The sequence below is a fragment of the Rhinopithecus bieti genome, unplaced genomic scaffold (genome assembly GCF_001698545.2).
Source record: "Rhinopithecus bieti isolate Rb0 unplaced genomic scaffold, ASM169854v2 scaffold_20840, whole genome shotgun sequence".
Taxonomy (NCBI): domain Eukaryota; kingdom Metazoa; phylum Chordata; class Mammalia; order Primates; family Cercopithecidae; genus Rhinopithecus; species Rhinopithecus bieti.
The window spans coordinates 109,582-136,862 of NW_016809955.1; the positions used below are offsets into that span (position 1 = coordinate 109,582).

General features: G+C 41.9%; 1 protein-coding gene across 1 annotated transcript; it reads right to left on the minus strand.

The window, feature by feature from the left end:
• Positions 1 to 1,140: 1,140 nt before the first annotated feature.
• SLFN13 (schlafen family member 13) lies at positions 1,141 to 11,235 on the minus strand. The gene is given in 7 exon segments (XM_017891011.1): positions 1,141 to 3,524; positions 3,712 to 3,878; positions 3,881 to 4,441; positions 5,924 to 6,055; positions 6,749 to 7,030; positions 7,033 to 7,826; positions 11,199 to 11,235. Coding segments are annotated over 6 exon segments (2,694 nt in total). The 5' UTR covers positions 7,814 to 7,826; positions 11,199 to 11,235; the 3' UTR covers positions 1,141 to 2,753.
• Positions 11,236 to 27,281: the final 16,046 nt, after the last annotated feature.

Here is a 27,281-nt window from a genome sequence, read left to right on the forward strand (position 1 = left end):
ATTTTGTTTCATTTTACAATGGCTGGGTAGATTTTCAGATCTTTAATGAAGCAGGTCCTATATGATTAGAGCCAGATTACAGAGATAGGCAGGCACCCATCAAAACCCAATTAAGCCTGACACAGTGGCTCATGCCTATAATCCCAGCAATGGGAGGCTGAGGCAAGAGGATCACTTGAACCCAGGAGTTCAGGGCTATAGTGAACTATGATCACACCACTACCCTCCAGCGTGGGCAACATAGTGAGACCTTTTCTCTTCAAAACAAAAATTAAAGTTAATCTTGCTTAACCTTTTACTGGCTCATTTTTGGCTGTGTCATGGAGTTGCTGGCCTCAGTCTTCTCCTTTTCTTCCATTTAATCATTTATTTTACAGAACCTTTTTTTTTTTCATTTTAATGAGACACAAACTCTCAATTTTTTATTTAAAACAGAAATGTAATAAAACAGAAATGTAATAAACATATAAGCTAAACATTTCCTCATTAATATGAAAAAAGAAAGCATTAGTAATCCTCTTTGGTCTAAACAAAAATTCGTAAGTGTTTATACATTTTAAAATATGATACTGTTTCAAATATTACTAGGCCAATAAATCATATAGAGAGACTCAACCAGTCAGAATTAGACTTTTAAAGAATTACTCTCAAAGGCTGAAATAACTCCAAAGACCAGGGAGTTTACTAAGAACATTTACAAAGATAGAGTTTTGGTGCTGGGCTATATCTCATTTAATGCAACCAGAAGAAAGAAATATTTTTCTCCTTATTTTGCTGATCTGTCAGTTTTTGCTCAAGTTAGAAGAGCCTACAATTTCAAGGCTAGATAACCGCAATTCCATGAGTTAACACAAATAAGAGGAAGACCGGCAGAAGAGTTCAAAACTTATAATATGGAGGGAAATCAGTCAAATAGGATTACTCATAAATGGAATACTGGGCATGTAGTTTCTTAATTTTCATTAGTTATGCCAATATTTTATTGTTAGTATTTAGATTAGTGTTTTAGAATGTTTTGTAGAGACTGAAAAGCAAATAAGTAATTGCATTAGCATTGTTAAGTATCAGTGTTTTTAGTTTGATGAATGATCACACAGCTGTGTTCTCGGGCTGCAATAACAAAACACTACAGACTGGGCAGCTGAACCAACAGAAATTTATTTCTCACAGTCTGGAGGCTGGAAGTCCAAGACAGTGGTGCCAGTGGGGGGTGGTTCATTATGAGGCTTCCCCTCCTAGCTTGCAGGTGGCTGCCATCTCTCTGTGTGCTCCCATGCCCTCTTGTCTGTGTGCACAGGGAGGAAGGGAACAAGTTCTCTGGGGTCTCTCCCTATAAGGACACCAATCTTGGCAGATCAGATTCTCCACTGTGACTATGTGTAACCTTAATTACTTCCTTAGCAGCCCCAGCTACACACTGAAGGTTGGGGCTTCAACATGGGAATTTAGGGGTGAGAGTGGGACACAAACATTCAGTCCATAACAGTGGCCCTCCAAACTATGAAAGCAGATAGAAAAAAAAAATCACAGTTCAAGAATGACATAAAACTTAAGTAGGTATGCTATAGATTAATGCATAGAGCTAAGCTGAGATGTTACAACGTAACAACATAAACTCACTGCTTTTTTTCTTCTTCTTTTTGAGACAGAGTCTCACTCTGTTGCCCCGGCTGGAGTGCAGTGTCATGATCTCAGCTCATTGCAACCTCTGCCTCCAAGATTCAAGTGATTCTCATGCTTCAGCCTCCCGAGTAGCTTCAGCATCCCGATATAGGCATGCACCACCATGCCCAGCTACTTTTTGTATTTTTAGTAGAGACAAGGTTTCTCCATGTTGACCAGGCTGGTCTTGAATACCTAACCTCAGGTGATCCACCTGCCTCAGCCACCCAAAGTGCTGGGATTACAGGTGTAAGCCACTGTGCCCGGCCAACACTCATTGATTTTTAAAGACAATCTTTCCCAAGTTCGTTCACCTTAGGGCTGATATACACCTTCAGAACCAGATTTTGGTCTCTAATATTAACTTCTACTAAAAGCCAGGATTTTCTCTTGGCCTATAATTTCTCTGTAAAGGTACCATTAATGTTCACTATTACAATTAAGCCTTGGTCTGGGTCATTCTGAGAACAAGCTCTGGAGATCACAATTTTAAGGATTAAGTAATCATAATGCTATTCTTTGTTCTGACAAAATTATTAATCTGACAGTGACTGAATTATCTTGGGACTCTCCCAAGCCCTAAATGAATACAGCAAAGATGAATGTCAAGAATTCAGGAAACAATTACTTCTGCTAGGCCTGTAAGCTACTAACGGACCATGCTTCTGCAGAAAATGATTCTGGACAAATTTTTAAAAGCAACAAACTACATGAAGTCACATAAAAAAAAGAACTCCAGCCTTGGAGGAAAGGTCACAGGCTGAGTTTCTTATTTTTATGGCTTTTACCCAGAGTGCAAGACACAGATCTGCATTGTGCAGGACAGCTAAAGTTCCTTTAGAAAACCACCATCTTTCTGACTGGAAGAGTCAGGGGTCAGAATGGGGGGCAACCACCGCTGGTGAAAAGAGCTGGGGGAGGAATCTCTGAAAGGAGAGCCAGAAATGGGGGAGCTCCAAACTCTTTGTGTCAGCTCTGTCCAAATCTCTAACCGACTTGTGAACTAAAAAGAAAGGTTTCTACCATCAGCAGACTGTCACCCATAGACATGTACATAGCATTTTGGTTTGGAGTTCTTCGTAATAGTCACTTCACAGAAAAATATATAGGTGTTGTTTTGCCCTGGAAGCCAGACAGATCAGAATATTGGGTAAGATAGCTGGGTCAGTTGTCCTTGGATGGATCCCAAACACTATGTTCCTTTCCAGGCCTGAGAATCGCCGGACACTGTCCAAAACAATGTGATCACCCAACACATCAGACGCATCACTGAGATGCACAATCCTTTTCTTCCTCAGAGCTTTCAAGAGCTCATACCGATAGCGCCCCACTTCTCTCGTGGTGCTGACAAGCACAGCAACATCCTTAGGAGAATAGCCCCTTTCAAAGAAGAACCTGCAGGTGTCTGCCACATAGGTCACTATTTGCTCCACAGTCCAGTTTTCAATAATCATTTTGCTGCCTGAAACACCTGGAGCCCATTTAGTTTCACCAAGAATTGCCAGATACTCATGGGGGATATTAACTGAAGGATTTTCTATGATTCGTTGCATTTTTTTTTGTATGTACTCGGCTATTTCATCTGCATTGCGGACTACTCTGGTGAGCTCTTCCCTTGGATACTGTGCTGAGAGAAGGGGAAGGCCACTACGAGTTAAGTGGCTGGTCTGAAAGTAGTCCAGAAAGATCCAGAGAATTCCTGGACAATCTTTTTCTCTCTGAGTGATGGTTTTTGCCTTCCCATACCAGTCCCCATCTTCAGTACGGAAATTCTGAGCTTCGTCAATGATGATGTGTTGAATGTGATCAAAGTATTCTCTCATGAAAGTTTTCCGGGTCTCTGCTTGGCAGATATTTTATCACTGTAAAATTAAAAGAACACACTTAGGTTTTCTCTAAAAAAACAAGGGGAGAAAATGATTGTATCATGTTCCTCTGAGCACAGTATGTTATCACAGATATTTAACCACTCAATTGTCAAGGACGAAGGTGACTTAGCAGAGAATATTAAACCCAGAATAAATAATACTTAAAGACGGAAGATCCAACTGCTTACCTGATAAAGTTCCTCAGAGGCTGGTTTTCACAAACATAGAGAATTGTCTCTGCCTCACAGTGAAACACATTCCTGATCTTCTCCATGATCTTCATGGCCATGATGGTCTTCCCTGAGCCAGGTAAGCCGTGGACAAACAATTCTCTGTTCTTGCGGAGGTTTTGGAGAATATCTCATACTGCTGGGCTGTGAGCAGATTTAAAACCTCACAGCTGAGCTGGTCACTCAAGAGAGACCTGAAGCCGAGCAAGACAATCACGAGGGACTGCAGCAGGGCTTCCACGTGCTGGGTGCCTGCAAGGCTATAGGACGCGGGGTAATCCATCACAGACACTGCAGCCTCCAAGGCCTCTGTGCTGCTCTCAGGACTCAGGCAGAGGACCTTGGCCCTGACACACACCTTCCTGGTGTAGCCCCCCACGTTCACCAGGCTCTGCTTCAAAGTAAAGGCGGTGCGAGTGCAGTAGTCCTGGCCCTCTGCATCTTGCTCCCTGAGAATGGTATAGAGAATGGGGGTGCTGTTCTTTGCTATCAGCAGTGCATCACAGATGACTCCTGGCTTCTCCTGCAAGTTCAGGTCCACAGCCCAGCTTCTAGAGAGGATCACAATTCCCTGGGAGAAAAGTTGCACTTGCTTGTTTATTAACTCCTCTAGTCCCTCATGCTGTGAGGACAGCTCCTTCCAGAGGGACTCTGGAGTATATCGCAAATGTCCTGGTGAGACTAGACATGAAGAAAATAGAAAGATGTTTTCACTGTATTTGTGTCATTTTGTATGAATCACATGTTATGTTTAAAAGGGAGAGGAAAGCCCCCCAAAGGATCGTACACTTTAACAGAAATTCCTTCTGGTGCATCTTTTTTTTTTTTTTTTTTTTGAGACGGAGTCTCGCTCTGTCACCCAGGCTGGAGTGCAGTGGCATGATCTCGGCTCACTGCAAGCTCCGCCTCCTGGGTTCATGCCATTCTGCTGCCTCAGCCTCCTGAGTAGCTGGGACTACAGGCGCCCGCCGCCACGCCCAGCTATTATTTGTATTTTTAGTAGAGACAGGGTTTCTCCATGTTGGCCAGGATGGTATCGATCTCCTGACCTCATGATCCGCCCACCTCGGCCTCCCGAAGTGCTGGGATTACAGGTGTGAGCCACCGCACCCGGCCTGGTGCATCTCTCTTTAACCCACACCCTACAAATCTGGTAAAACGAATGATGTCACCCTTCTATGTATCTCATGGACAATGGAGCATGTCAACTGAAATGTAATTTACTGAGCCTGAGAAAGTGAAAGCCGTATATTCAATTACTCTTGCATCTTGAATTCTTATGTAGAATGTTTAAAAACTTTTCTGATAAGCTAATGACTATAAAGATCTCAGGTAAGTAAAGAAACTATTTGGTGGTAAACAGACCTAAGGCAGGTCTTATATATGAATTACCTTGCCCTTGATAAATGTTTGGACATACATAGGATATTTTTGTATCATATTCTTCTGTCAAATCTCATACTTAATATATTCAATATGTGAAGTTAAGCCATTTCCCTCCTTGAGAAATTTAAGTTTCCTTTTGTAAGTAGGAACTCTGAGGGAAAAAAACCTTGCTAAAACAATGTTTGGGCAGCAGGGAGAGGGGTTACCTAACATTGTCTATGGGCTTGAATTATTATTTGGTGCTACCTCTGAAGCATTAGTGAGCTGTTCCCTCTAGCCTCTTCCAAAGGAAAATTATTTGTGGTTTTTCTGTATTCTTATATTCTACCAGGTGAACATTTTTATTCCTTTTACAGACATAATTCCTCCATCCTAGAAAAGTAGACCAGAAGTGGCTGATTATTCCATTGTGCCCCTGAGGTTGTACTAGATCACTGGTTTCCAAACCCAGCAGGGCATCAGAATAATCTGGGAAGCTTGCCCAAATGCACATGGCCAGGCCTTATCTCTGGAAATTAAGCGTTTATAAGTTCTTGGTGTGGGCCTGGACATCTGCATGTTTAACTACCTCCTATGGCATTTCTAATAATCAGCCAGATGTGGCAACCAATGGGCCTGATGATTTCTAAAGGTACCTGAAACTCATCCCCGAGAGGCTTGTGGCATTGTCACTGTATACACCTGGATCTGCAGGACACAATCTTTCATGGATTTGTTTTTCACGAAATGTATTAAATGACTTCCCTCTGTCCTGATGTAAAAACTGGCAGTTAGTACCTGGAAATAAATGTCGTTGTAGATCTGCTTTGTGTTCCAGACCTTTCTTAGAATACACTGGTCTGCAAAGTGAAGGACTGTCAGATAGACTCAACTGAGACTCAAAGGCCTCAGTAAAGTCTGGAGGAAACTCTGAAAGAAAGAACATTTTAATTTACACTATATGATTTCATGTCTCACTACTGCAATAGGCTGTACAAGGCTGTGTCTAAATTTCATCTAACATGGTATAAGTCAGGCCACAAAGTCAGATGCTTTACTCTTTCTTGACTCTATGTCCAGGTTCCCAAAGACTCACCATTAAAAGCCCTTTTTCGAACCTTGAATGGTGTTCCCCCATGCAATATAATGCTCCCTCTTCCATGTTTGAATAGTTCTTTGCTTGAATTGCAGTGAAAAAAAACACTCTCTTTAAGTTCTAATCATCAGGTTTTTATATCCCTGTGCACGCACCTCCACTAATCCCACTTAAACAAACCTCAACCAACACTAGCCCTTGTCTCCCAGAGTTGATTTTATGCTAAATTGAGGTACGAGCTAATCATTATTATGAGGCTCCAGCAAATTCCAATTCAATGATTTTATTAAAGGAACGAATTTCCAAGTTTTTCCTTTACTTCTTCTTTTGTGGAAAATCACCACTCACAAAATACCTCATTTTGGTTTTTTCTCACTCAATAAAACTTAGCATCTATGAAAAGCATGGAGATTTAGAGAAAGTAAATTTCAGTGGGTGTGAGAAGGTCAAGCTTAGAGAATAAAGAAGGAAGTGGTATTGGGGAAGAGGTAGAAAGGTCAGGGAGGGAGAATCTGCTTCCCTCTTACCTGGATCTGCGTCCATCATTTTCTTTAACCATTCCTCAATTGTCAGGGGACAGACATACTTCTGTTTCACCATCCATGACCTGGGAGCTTCCGAGAACACCACACAACAGAATGCCTTCACTTTAATCACACAGAGATAACCATACAACTCTTTCCCGCGAAACACTTCTATGATTTTGGTGCTGCACTCTACCGGAGGTTTGGAAGAGCAAAAATGGACAATGGGCAACTTAGAAATTGCTCTTGCAATTACATTTTTCAAAGAGTTAGGGTCAACTTTGTTTTGGCACATCCCAGGACTTTCCTACTCTTATCATCCACTCCAATAAAAAGATAGCCTCCCTCAGTGTTTGCAAATGCAGAGATGTACTCTGGAATTATATTTTCTACATATTGTTGGATGTATTCTGTAGAGAACTGTTTAAACTCGATGGATGGAGACTCAGGAAAAGATAGGATTTCACCATATTCAATAGTGTCGGTTTGGAAAACTTTATATGCAGGATTTGAGTCAGATACGTTCTGGTATACAGCTTTCGTAATTTTCCTAGGTGGAGACCCTTCATTAATCAGATCATATTTGGACTGTCTTTCTTTGGTCTTCAGGAAACCGAATGCCTGTCTTGAACTCATGGGAAGCACAGAGGTGCCAGATCTACAGTATAATGAAGTGCTAAGGCTGCAAATGCGGGAATTGAAGGAACCATGTTTAGGGACAGGGTCACCGCTCCAAGATTTAACAAAAATGTAAAAACACCTTCCTTGTTGCTTAGTCTCAAAGAAAGCCTGCAAACATTGATCCTGAATAAGATTTCTCAAGGATTCTTCTAAATCCAGTCCCATCTCTATGGGACGCTCATCCTTGTTGGCCATTTCCATCCGAATCACTCCTCCTCCTGAGTTTAATAGAGCACACGCAGCCCGTATAACTCTCGCCTTCTCTTGGTTTCTCTGAGTTTTCTGCAACTTTTTTCTGTTTTCTTCTCCAAGAGTCACTTCTCCAACATCGATGACCAGGTCTGGGTAAGATAGATCCACACCCAGGGAGCAGTGATTTGCCTCCATGTTGAACTTGCACCTTAAAGTATTAGAAAAGTTGTTTCATTTTTGATTAAAAAATTATTACAGGCCTGCAATTCACTTACTAGAAAATATTTAAAACCTGTCTAATATATGCTGGTAGAAGACAATAGCAAGAAAGACAGGTATAGTCTCTTCAGGAACTGACTGGCTGGCAGGGAGGGAACTAACAAAATTAGCCTTTACCATCATGTGTGATATGGGCTCTAAGAGGAAAAACACATTGGATAGGGTATCTGAACTAATCTGGAGACCATGGTTCAATAAGACTTCCAGGAGCAGGTTCCATTTAAGCCAAGACCTAAAGGATGCACTAGAACTGGCCACGTGAAGTCATCAGCATTGAAACATGGAGGTAGTGGATCACCTGAGGGGCATCTGTACCACGGCATGAGAACATCTAGGTTTGGAACAGATTCTCCATGAACATCAACTTTAGAAGATAAGTAAAAGAAGAACACATTGAAAAGGAGACTGTAGAAAGGTCTGAGTATGAGAAATCAAAGAAGTAGGAGAAAAATCAAGGGTATTTGGTATTAACAAAGCCTGGAACAAGGTCACCTGCCAAGGTTTAAGATGTCTAATACTGCTGACAGATACAGCTAGGTAATGACTGGAAAGTGTTATTAGGTTTAGTAAAATTAAGGTTAACAGTAACTTTGAAAAATGCTGTTCAGACACCTGGGAAATGGGCATCAGGAGACAATAAACCAGGGGCTAAGGTCTTGGAGAGTAGAGTCAATGAAGATGGCTTGAATTCCAGTTCTGTCATTTAGTACTGTTATTAATCTAGATATTTACTCTTTCTAACTCTATGTTCTTACTATAAAACATGGTGCAGCCACCTGTGACTGTTATTATGAAGATTAACTCAGATAATTTACAACAAGCATTTAAAACTATGCTTTGGTTCACAGGTGTTCAGTAAGGTAACCTATATTAATTGACGTTATTTTACAATGGGTTGAGGAATGAATAAGAGGTAAGGAAATAGCATTAAGTATACACCTGCTGTCTTCTTACACCAAAATCAGTCCTGAGGTACCTGTACACAGAAACATGTGTAGAGAGGGGCAGCAGAGTTCAGAGGTCAAGATTCAGAAATAAAGGCTGGGACATTCACAATCTTACCACTTTGCCTAATTTAGACCCTTGCCTAGAAATTTCTACTGTCAGTATTCTGTCTTGCATTCCAAGACCACCGAAACATCTTTGTCAAGTTACTTGTAAAATATTCTTTTTGATATATGGGGACTTCAAAGTTAAATCTTTTCTCTTTACCCCCATGAACTTTATTGTTAAAGCCTAGATACGCTGATAGTTTTTCATTGGTAACTTTATTCAAATGGCAACCCCACCCATATCTTTTGCAGGCAGAAAACTCTTAGGGAACTCTATCCCAGCTCTTCCTTTGGGTATAAAGGTATTATAATCAGTGCCACTTGCAGATTCTTTGTAAGGTAGAGATATTGTTTCCTAAATAAAATTGAAACCCTAAATAAAATTGAACTATTCAATAACAAATTGAGAATTCGGGGAAAAAAATCAGGAAGTTTACCAATATATTTAACAAAACAACTGATCCTGTTTTATTTACAGAATAACTTTGCCAGAATCCCTTTCTTAATATAACCAGACTTCCCACCAGCACAGTGAATGCCCACCACCTGCTGTCTTCTTCTACCAAAATCAGTCCTGAATGAAGGACCTGTGTGCAGAAACATGTAGAGAGAGGCAGCAGAGTTCAGGGGTCGATTCAGACTTCTTTGAACCCCCCCAGTTCAAATACCGGCTCTGCCATTTATTAGCTGTGTGGTTTGGGGATATTTACTTGACCTCTCTGTACCTAAGCAAAACAGTGATAGCCATAAAAGCTGCCCCGCAGAGTTGTAGTGAGAAGTAAATGAGGTAATATATGTACAGCATTTAAAATGCTACATGACACAAAGTAAACATACAGTACTAGAGTTTGTTAGTTAAACGTAGAAATAATACCCTAGAATCCAGGAAACAGGAGGTGGGGGGAGGGTGGAGGTGAAGAGGGGCCTATGAGAAGCCCCTGGGGGCAATGGATGGCTGTTGGATAACAGCCTGTACACATGCATCTATCGGAGTAATTCGAGATAATTCTTGATCTTGCTTCTCTGTGGAAATTGATGGAAAGTTTCACTTCCTACACAGGTATACTGTAGGTAAAATCAGAACAACATAAATCCTCCCATCCACTCCCAAGCTCCCCCCACCCCAATCCACTGAGGAAAACTGGGTGGGAACTGGCTAGTCTCAGGCAGAAACGAAACCGAAGGAAACAGCTGCGACAGAAGCCCCCTCTTGGGAAACTGAAACACGGAGCTCTTTGTCCTTCTCAGCGCCTCTGTATTTTACAGACGTTGTTGGGAAGGAGACATTTTTCTCATTTGTCCCCTTTCTAGATTACAGGGTAATCACAGGGTAATGGGTTTTGGCAATTCTAATTGCCAGTGGTACAGGATAATGGCAATTCTAATTCTGTTTTGTTGTTTTGTTTTGTTTTTGTTTTTGTTTTGATACAATGTCTTCTTGTGTTGCCCAGGCTGGAGTGCAGTGGCGTGATCACAGGCTCAGGCGATTTTTACCTCAGCCTCTGGAGAAGCTGGAACCATAGGTGCGCGCCACCAGGCCCGATTAATTTATTATTATTATTATTATTATTATTATTATTATTATTATTATTCACAGCGATAGGGTCTCCCTACATTGCCCAGGCTGGTCTCGAAATCCTGGGCTCAAGTAATCCTCCCACTTGGCCTTTCAAAGTGCTGAGACTACAGGCATGAGCCACCGCACCAGGCCTAATTCTGTTTTTTAACTCTTAGATTAAGAACAATAATTTACGGTGGTTAGTGAGTCAATGCCAAGAACCCTGAAACAAAGGGCCCAACTTCGCGACGGTGGAAGCCTCCAGGACGCACTCGGCTCTGCCTGTTTGTTCCGCCCCCGAGGAAACCGCTGCTCGCTGGGCAGGGGCTTTCTGTTTTGCAGCCCGAACAGGAACACAGGTAAGGCCCGCCAAGCCGCCGGCGACGCCTTCCAGCCCCTTTCGCTCCCCGCACCGTCCCTCCCCACCGCCCCGCCTCCACCCGCGCCGCGATCAAGTCCTCCTAGTCAGCCTTTTAGGGAATTTGCTCAGCAAACTAGCCGGACTCCAAAGGCAGGGGAGAAGCACACAAATGCCCCATTCCACCCCTGGCTGGAGCTGGGGCGGGGTGGCTCTCCTAGCTTGCTCCCCATCCGAGTCATCGCCAGTCCAGGGTCGTGCTGGACTGTACCCTGGGGCGTGGGTATAAGCGGGAGCATCGCAGTCCGGGTAAGAGCAGGGACCGTCTCTTACCTCTCAAGCTCCAACGTGTCGGAAAGCCCCACCGCGTTTCCCCTGAGGCGCCAAGGTCCGGTCCTTATAACCAGTGGTTGGCTCCTCCCTGAGCACGTCCCACTCAGGGGATGAACGAACCAGGAGGTCCCACGCAGGGCATGGAGGCGCCAATGGGAGTGTCTGCAAAGTCCGGCAACACTTTGTCACGCTGTCTAGAAGACCTGGTGGGTGGCTCAGGTCTATGAAATTCCAGCACTTTGGGAGGCCTAAGCGGGTTGATGGCTTGAGCCAAGAAGTTCGAGACCAGCCTGGGCAGCACAGTGGGACCCCCGTTTCTACAACAACAACAACAGCAACAACAAATTACTCGGGCTTAGTGGCGCGCGTCTGTGGGCTCAAATGTAGTCTCAAATGCCCGGAAGGCTGAGGCGGGAGGATCACTTGAGCCCGAGGAGGTAGAGGGTAAAGTGAGACGAGATCGCATCACTGCACTCCAGCTTCGGCGACAGAGTGAGAGCCTGTCACAAAAAAAAAAAAAAGAGAAAGAAAGAAATTGTCCGGAAGCGCCAAGTTTTCTGATCGCTTCTTAGTTCTTTCTTACTCCCACTCCGCCCCACTCCGTCCCTATCTCTCTCTCCTCTCCCACAGCCTGAGGTCCCGCCTTCCCCGGATCCCTCCTCTGAGGGTCCAGCGAAGCTTTCGCCCGGGTTTTCCCCTTCCACCGCACTGGAATTGCCCAGACCCCAAGCTGGGCTTCTCTCCCCACCGTCTGCCCCAGAAAGTGGGCCTTGAGACCCGGGAACCCCAGGTCAAAATGCGATGGATGCGCTGATCCGGCGGCGCTCGGTTCCTGGCTGGATTTGTGGCTCCGCAGACCGGGCGCCAGAGTGGGATGTGGCGGCGGCCGGTGCCCTGTGCTCGGTCAACCCCTTGGAGAGGACTACGAAATCCAAATACTCTGGACTCTGGCAGGTGCTAAAGGCACAGAACCAGCAGAACCCTGGCTGGTTTTCTTGTAACGCGAGCAGTGTGACGGTTCCCGGGGTTGACCAAGCACCGCGCACCGGCACAGTTCTCACTGATGCGGAGTAGCCCAAGGGTGGAAGCGGCGGTTAACACCAGGCTGATAAATATAAGCTCCAGTGGAGGCTAAAGTGAGAAAATAAAACGTACTCCTATCCCCCCCGCCCTCCGCCCCAGAGATTACCACTGATCACTATTAACACCTTATTGTATGTATCTTCACGGATCATACATATACATTACACAAACGTATATGTAATACATTTTTATTAAAGTCATACTGTACATACTGTTCTTAACCTGCTTTTTTCAATGACTTCCACCTTTCCATTTCAATAAATCTTCATATTATCATATTTCAGTTTTTCCGTTTTTCTTTAAAATATGATTTATACATTGTGCAAACCTGTGCTGAATCCAGAACTATGCATTTGTAAAGCGCTGGGAAAAAAAGACTGTCAATCTGGAATTCTATGACCGCCAAAAACAAAACAAGTCCTCCAAAATGGAGGCAAAATAATGACCTATTCAGACCCCCCCCCCAAAAAAAAAAACTTAGGAAATTTGTCACCAGCAGATCTTTACAAAAACCATTAACGTGTTTTTTTGTTTGTTTGTTTTTGAGACGGAGTCTTGCTCTTGTTGCCCAGGCTGGAGTGCAATGGCATGATCTCAGTTCACTGCAACCTCCCCCTCCCAGGTTCAAGGGATTCTCCTTCCTCAGCTTCCCGAAGTAGCTGGGGATTACAGGGCTCCCGCCCCAGGCCAGCTTTTTTGCCTTTTTAGTACGACGGGCGCATTCACCATGTTGGACCAGGACATGGTCTTGAACTCCATGACTCAGGTGATCCAGCCCGTCTCGGCCTCCCAAACAGTGACTATAGGAATTACAGGCGTGAGCACCGCCCCTGGCCTAAACAAATTTCATTCTATTTTGAAGCGGAAATGCCTTACCCAGGATGGAACTCGATCTACACCAAAAGACAATGAGGCAGCAATTGGACTTTGTATGTTTCTTTTGTTTTTTTTTTTTTTTTTTTTTTTTACCAACTTTGCTAAACTTTGAAGTTAATTTTGACGATCAATCTGTGTTCTTTTAGGTCATCTAAGAACACAATAATATTAAGTGTGCATAATGTGAGTTTTATTTCTTCCTTTGTAATCTGCATACTTTTCTTGTTTCCTTTTCTTGTATGATGCATTGGCCAGGACTTTCAGCACAATGTTACGGGAAAGAACTAGTACCTAAAGACACAACCTAACAACACTAAAATTCCATCTTTGGAGATCTGTTCACTGGGATCGCCTTAAATAACAGTTTCTGTGTTAGTCAGGGTCCTGTCAGAAGACCAGTTATTTTGAACAGAGAGGTTTTAAAATGAAGAACTATTCACTAGATATAAAGACTTTTTAACTCAATCATGGAAAAGGCAAACAAGTAACACCACGGTATTATGGAGGTGACTATGGAAAGGAGCCATCACCCCTGAGGCTAGGAGAACAAATGGAAGAGATCTTTGAGGGAGCACAAGGCAGCCACTGTGAGTGCTGGGAAATTTCTTTTAAAAGCATCTGAAAAGTGTTTATGGGAAAGTTTATAAGACCTTATTGAAAAATAATAAATATATAAATACATTAAATCATATACCATGTCCATGGATTGGAAAACCCAATATATTAAAGACCACTTTGGGGCCGGGCGCGGTGGCTCAAGCCTGTAATCCCAGCACTTTGGGAGGCCGAGATGGGCGGATCACGAGGTCAGGAGATCGAGACCATCCTGGCTAACACGGTGAAACCCCATCTCTACTAAAAAAAAAAAAAAAAAAAAAAAAGACCACTTTGGGAGGCTGAGGCGGGCGGATCACCTGAGGTCAAGAGTTCAAGACCAGCCTGACCAACATGAATAAACCCTGTCTCTACTAAAAATACAAAAAATTAGCCAGGCGTGGTCATGCACGCCTGTAATCCCGGCTACTCAGGAGGCTGAGAGGCTGAGACAGGAGAATCGCTTGAATCTGGGAGTCAGAGGTTGCGGTGAGCCAAGATCATGCCATTGCACTCCAGCCTGGGCAACAAGAGAGAAACTCCATCTCAAAAACAAACAAAAAAATTAATTCTCACTCAATTGATGAGTAGATCCATTGAGATTCCATTTTAAATCCCAGCAGTATTTTCCTAGAGCATTACATACTGATTATAGATTTATATATAAGACCCGAAACACTCTTCAAAAGAAAAAGCACATTGTGGGCAGACATCAAATTTTCTTATATAGCAATAATAATTAGAAAAAATAGAGCATGGAATAAATGACAGAACCTAAAACTCACATATTGATGGAAAAATCTATGACAGAGGTGGCATTGCAGTTAAGTGGGGAAAGGAGAGACTATTTTATAAATTGTGTTGAGATATCTGCTATCCCTAGAGAAAAAATATTAATTTGCGTCCTGTCGTCCAAAATCTATTCTGCTAAAATAAAAACATAAATACAAAAATACAAAATCAGTAAATTTTTAAAGATAATATAGGGACCAGGTGCAGTGGCTCACACCTGTAATCCCAGCACTTTGTGGGGTTCAAGGTGGGCTGACCACTTGAATCCAAGAGTTCGAGACCAGGCTGGGAAACATAGTGAAGCCCCGTCTCTACCAAAAATACAAAAAATAACCAGGCATGGTGGTGCATGCCTGTGGTCCCAGCAACTCAGGAGGCTGAGGCAGGAGGATCACTTGAACCCAGCATGCCACTGCACTTCAGCCTGGGTAACAAAGCAAGACCCTGTCTTCCAAAAAAAAAAAAAAAAAAAAGGCAAAATCATGATGTTTCCACTCTGTTATGGGTGTTAACAAACCTCTCCCTTACAGAAAGCTGGAAAATGACTAGGCAGTGGTGATATGACCAATATATCCAAGGCCTGACCAATTACATGGGAGCCCTTCTTAAGCACAGATTCCATAAGTAGAAATTGTGCCTTTGCTAATTAGGTTACTCACTTTCTTTTTCATCTTATATGAGATGCCTTCTTTTTCCCAGCTCACATTTCACATTCACATGCCTTTTTTAGTATTAACATAAATACAGTAGAATTTACTTTTTCATGTACAGTAAAATTTACCTTTTATGTATAGTTCTATTAATACATGTTTAGAATCATGTAACCACCACAAAAAAAGAATGCAGCCACCACCACACGCGCGCGCGCGCACACACACACACACACACACACACACTAATGCTTTCCCCCAATTCCAGTCCCTGCAAAGCACAGGTTTGTTCTCTATCCCTAGTTTTGTCTTTTCCAGGATGTTGTATAACTGTAATCAAATAGTACGTAACCATTTGGGATTGGCTTCTTTGCATAATATCTTTGAGTTTCTTCCCTGCTGTGTCTATTAATTTTTCATTTCTTTTGATCGCTGAGAGGTATTCCATTGTTTGGATGTACCACTTTTTGTTTAACCATTAACCCATTGAAAGACATTCAGGTTATTTCCTGGGTTTGTTAATTATAAATAGAACTGCTATAAATAGCCATGTATAGCTGTGATGGTTAATACTGAGTGTCAACTTGATTGGATTAAAGGATACAAAGTATTGATCTTGAGTGTGTCTGTGAGGGTGTTGCCAAGAGATTTGCTTTTGAGTCAGTGGGCTGGGGAAGGCAGATCCACTCTTAATCTGGTGGGCACAATCTAACCAGCTTTCAGTGACTATAAAGCAGGCAGAAAAACGTGAAAAGGAGAGACGGGCCTATCCTCCCAGCCTCCACCTTTCTCCTGTGCTGGATGCTTCCTGACCTTGAGCATCGAACTCCAAGTTCCTCAGTCCTGGGACTTGGACTGGCCCTCCTTGCTCCTCAGCTTACAGACAGCCTATTGTGGGACTTTGTGATAGTGTAAGTTAATACTTAATAAACTTCCCTTTATATATATATACATATATATATCTCCTATTAATTTTGTCCCTCTAAGAGAACCCTGACTAATACAGATTTTGGTACCAGGAGTAGTTCTAAAGGAACAGAATATTAAGGATGGAATTTTTTCATTGATTTAGGGGTTTCTGGAGTTGGCTGCTTAATACGATTAGACTCAAAAATGCTAAGGACTCTGCTTCTAATAATATGGAGAACACCGACAGTCCTTGCCGTGAACTGTTTAGAGAGTTGTGCAAAGTAAATGCGTTTGGCACTCCTGAGTCACCGCTCGTGAGAGGCAAGGAGTTTAGTGGCTCTATACATAATACTTTTGACCCTATGTGGAGAACCAAGGAACATAATGAAGTGGATTGGTTGCTCCTAAGTTCAGTAGACACAGTGATGAAAGAAAATGATGAGCTCAGGGATTGTCTCCCGGCTTCAGAGGCAGATACTGAGCCTCAAATCTGCTAAGATTGCCCTGAGTGAGAGTCTTACCTCCTGTAGAGAAAGAGATGAAATTGTGGAAAAACCAAGCTCTCGTGAGAGTGGCTGACCTGCAACAAAAGGTGCATGCACAGCCTTCTCAGGTGTCTACTGTTAAAGTGAGGGCATTGATTGGAAAAGAATGGGACCCTGCAACTTGGAATGGGGACATGTGGGATGACCCTGATGAAGCTGGGGACACTGAGTTTGCAAACTCTGATGAACCTTGTGAGAAGGAGCAGCTTCCCCATCCCAAGTAGTGGCAACATCCCCTCCTCGACCCATTCTGCCATCAGCCTTTCCTCCTTTGTCTGAGGAGATAAACCCTGTGCTGCCTGAGGCAACAGTGATGGCCTTCCCTGAGGCAGTTGCCAGGCAAGATGATGTTGATCCTCCTCAGGAGCCACCCCGACACTGCTGTTTGCTTCTAGACCTACAACTAGACTAAAGTCCCTTCAGGTCCCTGGAGGTGAGGTTGAGAGTGTGACCCATGAGGAGATGCAATACACTCAAAAGAACTGTATGATTTCCCTAATTTATATAAACAGCAATCTGGAGAACAGGCATGGAAATGGATATTAAGGGCATGGTATAATGGTGGAAGGAACATAGAGTTGGATCAGGTTGAATTTATTGATCTGGGCAACCAAAGTTGCCATAGTGGCGGGGATGGAGGTCATGCATGGGCTCAGGAACATGGACTTCCACTCACCGAAGCTGACCAGGCTATGGCCACTGCTGAGTGCCCAATTTGTCAGCAGCAGGGACCAACACCGAGCACTCGATATGGCACCATTCCTCGGGGTGATCAGCCAGCCACCTGGTGGCAGGTTAATTATATTGGACCTCTTCCATCATGGAAAGGGCAGAGGTTTGTCCTCACTGGAATAGACACTTACTCCGGATATGGGTTTGCCTATCCTGTATGCAATGCTTCTGCCAAGACTACCATCGATAGACTCACGGAATGCCTTATCCACCATCGTAGTATTCCACACAGCATTGCCTCTGACCAAGGCACTCACTTTACAGCTAAAGAAGTGTGGCAGTGGGCTCATGCTCATGGAATTCATTGGTCTTAACATGTTCCCCATCATCCTAAGGCAGCTGGATTGATAGAACGGTGGAATGGCCTTTTAAGGTCACAATTAAAATGCCAACTAGGTGACAATACTTTGCAGCGCTGGGGCAGAGTTCTCCAAAAGGCTGTGTATGCTCTGAATCAGCATCTGATATATGGTACTGTTTCTCCCATAGCCAGGATTCACTGGTCCAGGAATCAAGGGGTGAAAGTGGAAGCAGCACACTCACCATCACCCCTACTGATCCACTAGCAAACTTTTTGCTTTCTGTTCCCGCGACATTAGGTTATGCTGGCCTAGACGTCCTAGCTACAGAGGGAGGAATGCTGCCACCGGGAGACACAACAATGATTCCATTAAACTGGAAGTTAAGATTGCCACCTGGACACTTTGGGCTCCTCCTACCTTTAAGTCAGATTAAGAAGGGACTTGCAGTGTTGGCTAGGGTGATTGACCCAAACTATCAAGATGAAATCAGTCTACCACTCCACAATGGAGGTAAGGCAGAGTACTCATGGAATACAGGAGATCCATTAAGGAGTCTCTTAGTATTACCATGCCCTGTGATTAAGGTCAATGGGAAACTACAACAGCCCAATCCAGGCAGGACTACAAATGGTCCAGACCCTTCAGGAATGAAGGTTTGGGTCACTCCGCCAGGGAGAAAAAAAAAAAAACCCATGACCTGTCGAGGTGCTTGCAGAAGACAAAGAGAATACAGAATGGGTAGTAGAAGAAAGTAGTCATCAATACCAGTTATGGCCACGACCAGCTGCAGAAATGAGGACTGTAATTCTCATGAGTATTTCCTCCTTCTTTTGTTAAAAACATGTTTGTGCATGTATACACTTGTACTAAGAAAATATCTTCATTTTATTTCCTTTTCCTTTATCATGTGACATAAGATTTATTGACTTCATATCAGCATTTAAGTATTGTTAACTTTATGTAATAGTATTTGGGTTAGGGATTGGTGCCTTTCTGGTTGTACGAAGGATAGTTGTATTATGCTAATCATAATTATGACTTCATTATTGTCTTTATTTGAAGATTATGTATAATCTCAAATGGAGATGTTTATGGATTCAAGTTGACAAGAGGGGACTTGTGATGGTTAATACTGAGTGTCAACTTGATTGGATTGAGGGATACAAAGTATTAATCCTGGGTGTGTCTGTGTGGGTATTGCCAAAAGAGATTAAAATTTGAGTCAGTGGGCTGGGGAAGGCAGATCCACTCTTAATCTGGTGGGCACAATCTAATCAGCTTCCAGTGAATATAAAGCAGGCAGGAAAATGTTAAAAGGAGAGACAGGCCTAGCCTCCTGGCCTACATCTTCAGATTCTTCAGTTTGGGTACTCGGACTGTCTCTCCTTGCTCCTCAGCTTGCAGACAAGCTATTGTGGGACGTTGTGATTGTGAAAGTTAATACTTAATAAACTCATATATATACATGAGTTATATATATTACGAGATATATATATATAATAGTTCTGTCCCTATTAGTTCTGTCCCTCTAAGAGAACCCTAATCAAGCTGCGTCCCAGAGATTCTGGTACATCGTCTCTTTGTTCTCATTAGTTTCAAAGAACTTCTTGATTCCTGCCTTAATTTCATTATTTACTCAGGAGTCACTCAGGAGCAGGTTGTTCAATTTCCATGTAGTTGTGTGATTTTTAAGTTAGTTTCTTAATCTTGAGTTCTCATTTGATTGCGCTGTGGTCTGAGAGACTGTTATGATTTCAACTGCTTTGCACTTGCTGAGGAGTGTTTTACTTCCAAGCCCACCTAATTTTTGTATTTTTAGTAGAGATGGGGTTTCACCATGTTGGCTAGGCTGGTCTTGAACTCTTGGCCTCAATTGATCCACCGCCTTGGCCTCCCAGAGTGCTGGAATTACAGGTGTGAGCCACCATGTCTGGCCCTACATATGTCTTTTTCCATCATTTTATTTTCAACTTTCATACATTTGAAGTGGAGTTCCTTATAGACAGCATACAGTGGGTCATGATTGTTAATCCACTCGGCCAAATGGTTCTTTAATTGGTATATTTAGACCCTTTATATATTATATAATTATTGATATGTTTGGGCTTAAGTATGCCATTTTATTTTTTGATTTCTATTTCCTCTCTGTGTTTTTAATATTTTTTTCTTTTCCTTGCCTTCCTATGGGTTATGAATGTTGTGCAGAATTCTGAGTTATCTATTATGTTTTCAGTGTATCTCATTGTATAGCTTTTATAGTAATTATAAAAGCTGTAATAGGTATTACATTATATATACATAATTTTTCACAGTGAACTGGTATCAATTTACTAGTTCTACTGAAATATAGAAATTTTACCTCCAGTCATGTCTCTTTAGCCACATTTCTTTATTTATAATAAAATTATATTAAATATTTCCTCTAAAAACATGTAGAACCACATCAGAGAATGTTATAATTTTTACTCCAACTGTCAAACATAATTTAGAAGACTCAAGCAGAGAAAGAAAGCCTATTGCATTTACACATATTTTTATTTATTGTGTTCTTTCTTCTTTTCTTATGTTCCGTAACTCCTTNGCATTGATTGGAAAAGAATGGGACCCTGCAACTTGGAATGGGGACATGTGGGATGACCCTGATGAAGCTGGGGACACTGAGTTTGCAAACTCTGATGAACCTTGTGAGAAGGAGCAGCTTCCCCATCCCAAGTAGTGGCAACATCCCCTCCTCGACCCATTCTGCCATCAGCCTTTCCTCCTTTGTCTGAGGAGATAAACCCTGTGCTGCCTGAGGCAACAGTGATGGCCTTCCCTGAGGCAGTTGCCAGGCAAGATGATGTTGATCCTCCTCAGGAGCCACCCCGACACTGCTGTTTGCTTCTAGACCTACAACTAGACTAAAGTCCCTTCAGGTCCCTGGAGGTGAGGTTGAGAGTGTGACCCATGAGGAGATGCAATACACTCAAAAAGAACTGTATGATTTCCCTAATTTATATAAACAGCAATCTGGAGAACAGGCATGGAAATGGATATTAAGGGCATGGTATAATGGTGGAAGGAACATAGAGTTGGATCAGGTTGAATTTATTGATCTGGGCAACCAAAGTTGCCATAGTGGCGGGGATGGAGGTCATGCATGGGCTCAGGAACATGGACTTCCACTCACCGAAGCTGACCAGGCTATGGCCACTGCTGAGTGCCCAATTTGTCAGCAGCAGGGACCAACACCGAGCACTCGATATGGCACCATTCCTCGGGGTGATCAGCCAGCCACCTGGTGGCAGGTTAATTATATTGGACCTCTTCCATCATGGAAAGGGCAGAGGTTTGTCCTCACTGGAATAGACACTTACTCCGGATATGGGTTTGCCTATCCTGTATGCAATGCTTCTGCCAAGACTACCATCGATAGACTCACGGAATGCCTTATCCACCATCGTAGTATTCCACACAGCATTGCCTCTGACCAAGGCACTCACTTTACAGCTAAAGAAGTGTGGCAGTGGGCTCATGCTCATGGAATTCATTGGTCTTAACGTGTTCCCCATCATCCTAAGGCAGCTGGATTGATAGAACGGTGGAATGGCCTTTTAAGGTCACAATTAAAATGCCAACTAGGTGACAATACTTTGCAGCGCTGGGGCAGAGTTCTCCAAAAGGCTGTGTATGCTCTGAATCAGCATCTGATATATGGTACTGTTTCTCCCATAGCCAGGATTCACTGGTCCAGGAATCGAGGGGTGAAAGTGGAAGCAGCACACTCACCATCACCCCTACTGATCCACTAGCAAACTTTTGCTTTCTGTTCCCGCGACATTAGGTTATGCTGGCCTAGACGTCCTAGCTACAGAGGGAGGAATGCTGCCACCGGGAGACACAACAATGATTCCATTAAACTGGAAGTTAAGATTGCCACCTGGACACTTTGGGCTCCTCCTACCTTTAAGTCAGATTAAGAAGGGACTTGCAGTGTTGGCTAGGGTGATTGACCCAAACTATCAAGATGAAATCAGTCTACCACTCCACAATGGAGGTAAGGCAGAGTACTCATGGAATACAGGAGATCCATTAAGGAGTCTCTTAGTATTACCATGCCCTGTGATTAAGGTCAATGGGAAACTACAACAGCCCAATCCAGGCAGGACTACAAATGGTCCAGACCCTTCAGGAATGAAGGTTTGGGTCACTCCGCCAGGGAGAAAAAAAAAAAAACCCATGACCTGTCGAGGTGCTTGCAGAAGACAAAGAGAATACAGAATGGGTAGTAGAAGAAAGTAGTCATCAATACCAGTTATGGCCACGACCAGCTGCAGAAATGAAGACTGTAATTGTCATGAGTATTTCCTCCTTCTTTTGTTAAAACATGTTTGTGCATGTATACACTTGTACTAAGAAAATATCTTCATTTTATTTTCTTTTCCTTTATCATGTGACATAAGATTTATTGACTTCATATCAGCATTTAAGTATTGTTAACTTTATGTAATAGTATTTGGGTTAGGGATTGGTGCCTTTCTGGTTGTACGAAGGATAGTTGTATTATGCTAATCATAATTATGACTTCATTATTGTCTTTATTTGAAGATTATGTATAATCTCAAATGGAGATGTTTATGGATTCAAGTTGACAAGAGGGGACTTGTGATGGTTAATACTGAGTGTCAACTTGATTGGATTGAGGGATACAAAGTATTAATCCTGGGTGTGTCTGTGTGGGTATTGCCAAAAGAGATTAAAATTTGAGTCAGTGGGCTGGGGAAGGCAGATCCACTCTTAATCTGGTGGGCACAATCTAATCAGCTTCCAGTGAATATAAAGCAGGCAGGAAAATGTTAAAAGGAGAGACAGGCCTAGCCTCCTGGCCTACATCTTCAGATTCTTCAGTTTGGGTACTCGGACTGTCTCTCCTTGCTCCTCAGCTTGCAGACAAGCTATTGTGGGACGTTGTGATTGTGAAAGTTAATACTTAATAAACTCATATATATACATGAGTTATATATATTACGAGATATATATATATAATAGTTCTGTCCCTATTAGTTCTGTCCCTCTAAGAGAACCCTAATCAAGCTGCGTCCCAGAGATTCTGGTACATCGTCTCTTTGTTCTCATTAGTTTCAAAGAACTTCTTGATTCCTGCCTTAATTTCATTATTTACTCAGGAGTCACTCAGGAGCAGGTTGTTCAATTTCCATGTAGTTGTGTGATTTTAAGTTAGTTTCTTAATCTTGAGTTCTCATTTGATTGCGCTGTGGTCTGAGAGACTGTTATGATTTCAACTGCTTTGCACTTGCTGAGGAGTGTTTTACTTCCAAGCCCACCTAATTTTGTATTTTAGTAGAGATGGGGTTTCACCATGTTGGCTAGGCTGGTCTTGAACTCTTGGCCTCAATTGATCCACCGCCTTGGCCTCCCAGAGTGCTGGAATTACAGGTGTGAGCCACCATGTCTGGCCCTACATATGTCTTTTCCATCATTTTATTTTCAACTTTCATACATTTGAAGTGGAGTTCCTTATAGACAGCATACAGTGGGTCATGATTGTTAATCCACTCGGCCAAATGGTTCTTTAATTGGTATATTTAGACCCTTTATATATTATATAATTATTGATATGTTTGGGCTTAAGTATGCCATTTTATTTTTTGATTTCTATTTCCTCTCTGTGTTTTAATATTTTTTTCTTTTCCTTGCCTTCCTATGGGTTATGAATGTTGTGCAGAATTCTGAGTTATCTATTATGTTTTCAGTGTATCTCATTGTATAGCTTTTATAGTAATTATAAAAGCTGTAATAGGTATTACATTATATATACATAATTTTCACAGTGAACTGGTATCAATTTACTAGTTCTACTGAAATATAGAAATTTTACCTCCAGTCATGTCTCTTTAGCCACATTTCTTTATTTATAATAAAATTATATTAAATATTTCCTCTAAAACATGTAGAACCACATCAGAGAATGTTATAATTTTACTCCAACTGTCAAACATAATTTAGAAGACTCAAGCAGAGAAAGAAAGCCTATTGCATTTACACATATTTTTATTTATTGTGTTCTTTCTTCTTTTCTTATGTTCCGTAACTCCTTTTTTTTTTCATTGCCTCTCTGTTTAGATAACTTCTTTTAGCTGTTCTGTTAGAGTAGGTCTTTTGGTGATGGCGATTAATTCTCTTATTTTTCCTTCATCTGAGAATGCCTTGGTTTTCCTTTCATTCCTGAAGAATACATTCTCTGTGCATAGGATTCAGAGTTGAGAGTTCTTTTATTCAGTACTTGAAAATGTTATGACACTTCCTTCTGTTCTCCATGATTCCACTGTCATTCAAATTGTTATTCTCTATAAAGAAGGTGTTTTCACTGGCTGCTTTAAATATATTTTATGTCCTTAGTTTTCAGAAATTTAATTAAAATTTGTCTTGGTACAAATTTCTTTGAGTTTGTCTTGTTTGGGATTTGCTTAGCTCCTTGAATCTGTGTTTACCTGAGTTATCAGGTAAATATCCAAGAGAACAAAAGAGGAAAAAAATGATTGCGACAAAGGAGACCAAAAGGAGTGAGAGAGAAGGAAAATTTTACCCTAGAGATACAAGCCACTCTAAAAGATTTTGTTTAATGAAAAAGTGGGAGAAAGGGGATTGCTGGGGCTTGTCCAGGGAAAGGCTACTGCCAAGAAGCACTGTGTCCCTTTCTCCTCCATTCTTTCCTCTTATGAGCCAGAGATAGAAACTAAAACAGCCTAAAACTGGGGGGTGTAGTGTGATTGATCCCCGACCAGGTTACTTAAGGGTTCATATCTGCTGCTTGCACCCTGAAGGCTCAGCACTGAGCAAAGGCCATGATGCCTACCTGAGGAGTAGGTATCCCTGAGAACCCAAACATCCCAGAATGTGTCTGGGAACATACCAAGGAAAACAGTCTCATTGCAAACAGTAGGCAAAGAGCCAGAATATTTGCTTAAAAGAAGCTTAGGGCTGGGTGATAGGGCAGATCTCTGGAGCTGTCCTGCTACCACCCAGGAATACCTTGTATGTAAGTCCTAATAAATTCATCTATTCACAAACCTAGATTTGTCTCAGCCATTCTTTGGTTTCTTGGCACTTTCTCAGTTTGGGAGTATGTTGCAGTCCCAGTTTTTTTTTTTTTTTTTTTTTTTTTTTTTTTTTTTTTTTTGTAACAGCCTGAGGGAGAGGAATAGAAAAAATATCATAATAACCTGAATTCAGGGTGCCTTAGTCTATTTTGTGTTGTTATAAGGAATTCCTGAAGCTGCGTAATTTATAAAGAAAAAGGATGCATTTGGCTCACAATTCTGATGTCTAGGAAAGTTCAACATTGGGCATCTGCATCCGGTTAGGTCCTCAGGCTGCTTCCACTCGTGGCGGGAGTCAAAGAGGAGCCAGTGTGTGCAGACATCACAAGGCAAGAGAGGAAACAAGAGTAGGGAGAGGTGCCAGAGTCTTTTTAACAACCAGCTCTTATGGGAACTAATAAAGTCAGAACTCACTCACCCCAAGAAAGGGCATTAATCTATTCATGAGACATCCTCCCCCATGACCCAAACACCTTCCACTGGGCTCCCTCTCCAACACTGAGGATCAAATTTGAACATGAGGTTTGGAGGGGACCAAACATCCAAACTATAGCACAGGGAGAGAAAAAAAAATAACCAACTGAATTATATGTAGATACAATTTTTGTTAATTTTTATTTTAGGTTTGGGGGCACATGTGAAGGCTCATCACACAGGTAAACATGTGTCATGGGGTTTTGTTATACATATTACTTCATCACCCAGGTATTAAGCCCATACCTATTAGTTAACTTTTCTGCTCCTCTCCCTCCTCCCTCAAATAGACCCCAGTGTCTGTTGTTTCCTTCTTTGTGTTCATAAGTTCTTTCATTTAGCTCCCACTTATCAGTGAGAAGATGCTGGACTTGGTTTTCTGTTCCTGAGTTAGTTTGCTAAGGGTAATGGCCTCTAGTTCCATCCATGTTCCTGCAAAAGACATGATCTTGTTCTTTTTGATGGCTGCATAGTAGTTCATGGTGTATATGTACCACATTTTCTTTATCTGTCATTGATGAGCTTTTAGGTTAATATAGACATAATGAATAGATTGTACATGTACATAGATATAGATATCAAACATATATCTAAATTAAAACAAACATCCATAATTTCACCCAATTGGAAACCCAAAATTTATATACCAAATAATTTATATAACAAAAAGATAGATAAGGCTGTGATTGCATTTAGAACTGTAAGGGTTTTTTTGTTTGTTTGTTTTTTGCTTTTTGGTTTTAGAGATGGAGTCTTGCTCTGTCACCCAGGCTGGAGTGCAGTGGCGCGATCTCGGCTCACTGCAACCTCCGCCTTCCAGGTTCAAGTGATTCTCCTGCCTCAGCTTCCCAAGTAGCTGGGACTACAGGAGTGCACCACCACATCCAGCTAATTTTTGGAATTTTTAGTAGAGACAAGATTTCACTATGTGTTGGCCAGGCTGGTCTTGAACTCCTGGCCTCAAGTGATCTGCCTGTCTCGGCCTCCCAAAGTGCTGGGATTACAGGCGTGAGCCACCATGCCTGGCCAGAACTGAAAGCTCTAAATTAACTTTAACATTTGCCAAAATGCACCAATTGAGAAACCTCATGGACTTAATAAATACTCAAATTATGCTTATGCCTGAGATTCCAACAAATTTAAACATTATACCCCAAATAAATTTAAAAGATAGCTAAATCACGTTTTAAAAATAGCTATACCTTATTTTATATCTTGATTTAATTGCCCATAGTTGTTGTACTCAGTGCCTTAAAGTATCTCACATTGAACATAGACTCCATGACACAATAAATAATAAATTAAAATTAAATTTTGGCACTCAAAACTGGCTTGATAAAATAGGATCATATAAATCCCATTAAAATAGTTAATATGGTTCAAAGTAAGTTAAAATAGGCCCTTGAAGGATTGAAAGTTGTTACATTAAACCTCATTTATATAACATAAAAGGGATAAAGGGGATAATTATTCCCTGCTGCTTGTCCATTTAACAGCCCAGTGTTGCCTGTTCTTAAACCTGGAAAATAATAAGCAGCAGGCACCTCACGGTGAAGGACTACAACATTAATGCTGTGGACTTATCTACTAGGGCCTCATACCCAGTATCTAATATGACTAAAATTACTAACTCTATCCAGTCAATAACTGCTACATACTCTGTTCTTACAGACTTGGCTAATATGTTCAATATGTTCAATTCTGTGCCAATTTCAACAGACTCCACCGTAGTTTGCCTTCATTGCTGAAGAGACACAATATACCTCTTGCAGGCTACACCTCAGTACCTTCACAATTTTGCATTCATGCACACATCTTACAGACAAGATCCTTTTAATACTTAATTTTTCTAGAGTAGGTTCACAGCAAAATTGAGCAGAAAGTACAAAGATTTTCCATATACCCACTACCCGCATTCATGCATAGCCTCCCCCATTAGCAATATCTCCCATTAGCGTGCTACATTTGTTACAATCAATTAATCTAAATTAATACATCATAATCACTCAAAATCCATTGGAACTTC